The sequence below is a fragment of the Dictyostelium purpureum genome, assembly GCF_000190715.1.
Source record: "Dictyostelium purpureum unplaced genomic scaffold DICPUscaffold_87, whole genome shotgun sequence".
In the NCBI taxonomy this organism is placed as follows: domain Eukaryota; phylum Evosea; class Eumycetozoa; order Dictyosteliales; family Dictyosteliaceae; genus Dictyostelium; species Dictyostelium purpureum.
In genome coordinates, this window is record NW_003519424.1 from 35776 (window position 1) to 41775 (window position 6000).

At 24.5% G+C, this 6000-nt stretch overlaps 4 protein-coding genes across 4 annotated transcripts; 1 reads left to right on the plus strand and 3 right to left on the minus strand.

Moving 5' to 3' along the window:
- Positions 1–27: 27 nt before the first annotated feature.
- DICPUDRAFT_151115 (uncharacterized protein) lies at positions 28–1387 on the minus strand (the record flags this gene model as incomplete). Its single annotated transcript, XM_003287014.1, has 3 exons — positions 28–709; positions 914–1062; positions 1175–1387. 3 exons carry the CDS (start codon positions 1385–1387, stop codon positions 28–30), a joined length of 1044 nt encoding a protein of 347 aa, XP_003287062.1.
- Positions 1388–2163: 776 nt separating this feature from the next.
- On the minus strand, positions 2164–3288 carry DICPUDRAFT_151116 (uncharacterized protein; the record flags this gene model as incomplete). Its single annotated transcript, XM_003287015.1, has 2 exons — positions 2164–2607; positions 2680–3288. The coding sequence occupies 2 exons, from the start codon at positions 3286–3288 to the stop codon at positions 2164–2166; spliced, it is 1053 nt and encodes a 350-aa protein (XP_003287063.1).
- Positions 3289–3503: 215 nt separating this feature from the next.
- On the plus strand, positions 3504–4348 carry DICPUDRAFT_77919 (uncharacterized protein; the record flags this gene model as incomplete). Its single annotated transcript, XM_003286998.1, has 2 exons — positions 3504–4190; positions 4265–4348. 2 exons carry the CDS (start codon positions 3504–3506, stop codon positions 4346–4348), a joined length of 771 nt encoding a protein of 256 aa, XP_003287046.1.
- A 144-nt stretch (positions 4349–4492) lies between these two features.
- Positions 4493–5608, minus strand: DICPUDRAFT_151118 (uncharacterized protein; the record flags this gene model as incomplete). Its single annotated transcript, XM_003287016.1, has 3 exons — positions 4493–4672; positions 4741–5026; positions 5097–5608. The coding sequence occupies 3 exons, from the start codon at positions 5606–5608 to the stop codon at positions 4493–4495; spliced, it is 978 nt and encodes a 325-aa protein (XP_003287064.1).
- Between the last annotated feature and the right edge of the window lie 392 nt (positions 5609–6000).

A 6000-nucleotide genomic window follows, 5' to 3' on the forward strand; every position in this document is an offset into this window, starting at 1 on the left:
CTATTAATAATAATAATATTGATAAACTTATTCAGCATTATAAATATGTTCATCTTCATCTTTTGTATTAAATTTTGAATGTAATAAGTTTTTAGTAGTTTCGTACATTAGGAAATTCATGGCACTTGTAGGGAATGATCTAAGAATTGTAGCACCAAAGCCTCTAAAGAAAACAGAGATACCTTCCTCACGGTAAAGTTTGGTGGCACATTGAATAACGCCAGTATATTGCTGTGGTAGGTGATCTGGTTGTGTTTGAATTCTAGTTTTGATTACATCCATTGGATAAATTGAGGCCCAAAAAGACATACCTGCACAACCACCAGCACCTATGGCTACCCATGCTGGTACTCCTGTTTTACTATTAATTGGTGATAATGCTGCATCAACACCATTTAATTTGTTTTTCTCTTCTTGTTTCTTTTTAGAGATAGCTAATAACTTTCTTTTCATAAACTCGTACACTACAAAATAAGCAGCATCACCTGGTACATCACGACAAAAAGTGGATCTTATACCTTTAAACATTCCGAAAAAACCATGATTTTTAATTGTTTTTCTAATTACATCGACAGGTCCTTTATATTGAATTGAAACATTAGTTGATCCAAAAGGTCTACCTTGAACTTGTAATTTTGATTTAATAAAATCTCTTGGTGTAATAAATAATGATATAACACCACCTGCTATCGCTCCTGCCGCTGCAGCTCTTTTTTTTTATAAAAAAAAATAATAAAAAAAAATAAAAAAAAGATTAAAAAGAAAAAGAGAAAAAGAAAAAAAAGAAAAAAAAAAGAAAAGAAAAGAAAGAAAAAAAGAAAAGAAAAGAAAAAAAAAAAATAATAAAAAGAAAAGAAAAGAGAGAGTTAATTTATAAAAAGGTATAATAGCAATATGCAAACATTTAACTTACTTGTGATAAGGTATTAAATTCTCTTCACCCGGTATATTTGAAGGTGGATGAAAAAAATTTTGAAAAAAGTTATTAGTCGCAAAGAAAATCGAGTTTGTAAATGACACTGAAATTAACGGGACTGATAAACCCCTATAAATGCCTTTAAACTAAAATAAACAATTTGTTAATACTACATATTCCATTTATTAATTTGCTAAATATTATTGTTGATGTTTGCTATTGGTTTGTTTGCTAATTAATTTAAAAAAAAAAACTTACACCGTCCACTTTAATTGTATATTTTAATGCTTGATAACCATTCTTAAATTTTGGTAAATTACCTGAAGCATCTTGTAACATTACTTTAATTGTATCAAATGGGTGGCCTGCCATTACTGATGACATTCCACCTACTGAACCCGCTATAAAGTCTTTTCCTACATTACTTAATATTCCTATAGCTGCCCATTTATTATTTGTATTTGGGTCCATTCTCCATACTGCTTATAAATTGTGAAATTGAAAAAAATAAAATAATATAAAATAAAACAATAAACAATAAAAACTATTTATATATATAAAATTTAAAACTAAACAATACAATAAAAAAAAATAATTTTTAAAAAATAATTAAAAATAAAACTAATATTACAAAAAGATATATCTTTTAAGGTATAAATAATAAAAAATAATAATGAAAAAAACAATATAGTGGTTACCCTAAATGTAAATCTAATTATAATTATTTATAATTATTTATTATCTATCTAAATAAAATATGATTTTTTATATTTTTTTTTTTCTAAAAACCTGGGTAAAATAAATTTATTGTTTAAAAAGAAAATAGAAAATAAAAAAAAAAAATCGTTTGTTAGAAATGAAAAAAAAATTTAAAAATAAAATTTTAAAAAATAAAATTTTAAAAAAAATAAAAAAATTAAATAAAAAAAAGAAAAAAAGAAACCAAATTGGTGGTGTGGTGTGTGTGAAAAAAAATATTAGGTGTGAGGTGGTGTGGTGAAATACTATAGTTTTACAAATAAGAGCTGTTTTTTAGTTTTACAAATACAACAACATTGTTATTTTATAAATATAAAAAATAAGATTTGTTTTAATTATTTTATTTTTATTTTTATTTTATTTATTTTTATTTTTATTTTTTTATTTTTTTTTTTTATCTTTGTAAAAATATATATATATTTCTATTTGTTTTATTTTTTATTTTTTTTATTATTTTATTTTTTTATTTTTTTTTTTATTTCCATAATTTAAATAATTTCTAATGGATCTTTGTCAAGTTTTGAAATTAAAATTTCGATTTTGTTATCGAAAAGTTTTTCTAAATTTGTTTTAAAGACATCAAGATAACCTCTTTCTGAATTTGAATGATCACAAACGATAACGTAGCTACCTTTGGCACAGGCATCTAAAATTACATGGTGGGTTAATTCACCTGTTAAGTAAAGATCGGCCTTTTCATTGAAGATTAATGAACCACCACTGCCAGCACATAATGAGATGGTTTTAACTTTTTTGGTTGTAGTGGTATCGAGTGGTCTACCTAATCTAATATGTTCTAATTTAAATAATTTCTTTACACCACTGATAATTGTATCGATATCAACTTCATTTTCTAATGTGACTAATTTACCACCTCCTTTAGCCATTGATGGGATTTTTTCTGAAACTGAAATATCGTAATGATAAATTTCCTTTAAAATAAAAAAAGAAATGTTAATTATAAATTGATTTTTATTTTAGACTATAGGCCTATCAATACATACTTTGTTTAATGATTGAACTAAACTTAAAAGAACTGGTAATTGTGTTTGGTTGCATGATAATTCGATTCTTTTATTATCGACATATTGGAATGTAGAGTTTAGTTTTAATTGTGAGAAAGCATCAGTTGGAAGAGATGAGTGACTGTCGTTTAAATAACAAGTAATTTTGTGTGAGGTGGTTGGATTTTCCATGAATGGGGTGATTGATCTAACATGACCTTTACCATTACCCATTTGAATGAGAGCTTGAGCAATCCAATCATTTAAACCACCAGTACATGAGTCTAATGCTGAATGTGGTGAGTAAACTGGAATTTTATTTTCAATTGCTTTGATTGCAATTCTTTGTGGAATTGATTTTTGGTTAACAGTCTTGAATTGATTGAAAAGTGGTGGATGGTATGAAATGATAAAGTTGGCTTTACCATCAATTGCTTCTTGTAATACTGGCTCTGTTAAATCGTTTGTTAAAAAGATTTTTTCGATTTTTAAAGAGTTGGTATTTGAAGGTTCTACTAATAATCCAACATTATCCCATTTTTCGGCTAAATTTAATGGTACTAAACGATTTAATTTATCTAAAACTTCTTTTCCAGCAATTCCTGACATTTTTCTAATTAAATTTAAATTATTATGATTATTTATTAATAAAGTATTTGATTTTTTTATTAAATTATTAAAATTAATCATTACAATATTAGTGAAATTAAAAAAAAAAAAAAAAAATGAAATGAAATGAAAAAATAAAAAATTAAAAAAAAAAAATTAAAATTTTTTTATTTTTTTTTATTAAAATTAAAAGAAAAAATAATTAAAATAGTAAAATGTTTAGATGTTCATTGAATAATTTGAATAATTTACTATTTGGTAGAAATGCTATAGTTACGGGGGGTTCTAGAGGTATTGGACTGGAAATAGCGAGGGATTTGGCCAATAGGGGTGCGAATGTCTGCATATGGAGCAGAAATAGGGAATCTAACGATAATGCATTAGGACAACTGCCGATTCTACATAAAGATCAAAAACATTTTGGTATAGTACACGACTTATCAACTATTTCAAATAACCCCACAGAGTTTCAAGATTGTTTAGTTAAAGTTAAAAACGAATTTGGACCAATTAGCATACTCGTTCATTCAGCAGGTGTATCACACAATGAATTATTTATTAGAAGCAAACAAAACAATATCGAAGAAATGCTCCACACCAATCTATTATCACCAATACAACTAACCAAACCATTTTTAAAAGATATGATGAAATTGCAATACGGCAGAATTATATTTATTGGCTCTGTGGTCAGTGAAATGGGCAATAAAGGTCAAACTATTTATTCATCCACTAAAAGTGCTTTATTGGGTTTTTCAAAATCACTATCTAAAGAAGTTGGTCACTATAACTGCACATCAAATGTAATTATACCTGGATTCATCGATACAGACATGTCCAAGGATTACATAAACCAACAATTAATAGACTCTATACCATTAAAGAGAATTGGTAATACAAAGGTAAAAACAAAAATAAATAATTTGTAACATCACGTGTTGTACTAATACTAAATTTATTTTTTAATACTTTAAAGGATATCTCTAAAACCGCATTGTTTTTAATAGAGTCTGATTATATTACTGGTCAATCTATTCAAGTCGATGGTGGGTTATATTAGTAATAAAGATTTAATGTACATATATTTAATAAAAATGCTATTAATAATATAGATATATAGTTATCTATTTTCTTTAATTTAGTTTTGTTTATTTATTTAATTTATACGATAATATATGTTTATTGGTTTATTAAGTGTTATTTCTTATGAATCAATATCCATTGATTTTAAGGTAATAATTTTTAAAATTGAGTCAATGGTAACCATTGCGATTGGTGTGTTTTGGTCATTTACTACCCATAATCTGTGAACTTTGGTGGCAACAATTTTAAAAATAGTATTCTCTAAAGTATCATTAGTGCTAACTGTTAATGGATGTAAAGACTGAAAAGAATTAATATTTAAATGATGTTAATAATAATAATAATAATAATCATATAAAATAAACTTACACTTTCATGTAAACCAGTTATATATTTCTTCTTTTCTCTAATATTTTGATACTCTAAAAAGTCTTTAACTGGTAACATTAGATCATCGAAATTTTGATTTAAATTTTTGATATTCGAAATTGAAAAGTTGGCAATAAGTTTATTATCATCGTCTACGATGGGTGCTGCATTAAAATTATTATCAATAAAATCTTTTAATATTAATATTACCCTTTCATCTTTAATATAGGTTCTTTTGAATGGGACAGCAACACCTAAATTTTGAATGGTTCTAAATCTGGTTGTACTATGGATATAAATAAAAGAATTAGTAAATAAAGAAATAGTTTGTGATGAATTATGAACTTAATATCTACCCCAAGACATGAATATTTTGTGCAACCATTGCTAAAATATCAGTTGGACTAATCAAATTAATAATTTCACTCTTTCTATCTAATACAAAGACTTTGCTAATTTGATCGTTAAAAGTTAAAATGATGTCATAAAGTGATGTGTTTTCTCTACATGCAACGAGTTTATCTATTTTCCTATCGCCAATAACAGTTTGAATAGTTGATGTTGAGAAAAGATTGCCTGAACTTGTTAAAATATCTGTAAATTCTCTAGGTTGGTTTTTTAATTTCTTTAAATTTTCTGGAATGTTTAGTCCCAAAAACTCTATAATAAAATGTATCATATCTAAAAGGTCAATAACTTGTGATACTCTTCCATCTTCATTTAATACTGGTGCTGAATAAATATGTTTTTCGCTCATTAACTCCATGGTATCTATATATTTGCTTGAAGATCTAACTATAACCATTTCTTTTGGTTTAATTATCTCTTTAATTGATGTTTGTTTTAAAAAATCTACTGTTGAATCCATTTTTTTAATTCCTATTTCTTTTATGTTGTATGAAAAAAAATAAAATTAAAATATTGAACACACAATTACAAAAATTAATTAATTTAAAAAATAAAAAAAATTAAAAAAATAAAAATTAAAAAAAATAAAAAAAAATTAATAATAATTTTTAACACTTACAAATAATAAAATAATTTATAAAGGGGTGTTTTTATTTAGAAATAAAAAAACTATAGTTTAATAAATAAAATAAAAAAAAATAAAAAATATAAAAAATTAAAATAAAAAAAAAAAAAAAGAAAAAATTTAATTATTCTTGGAAATAAAAATTTCCAAGAGGTTTGAAATTGATTTTTTTTATTTTGATTTTTTTAATAAAACAACAATTTAATTTTTATTTTGATTTTTTTACA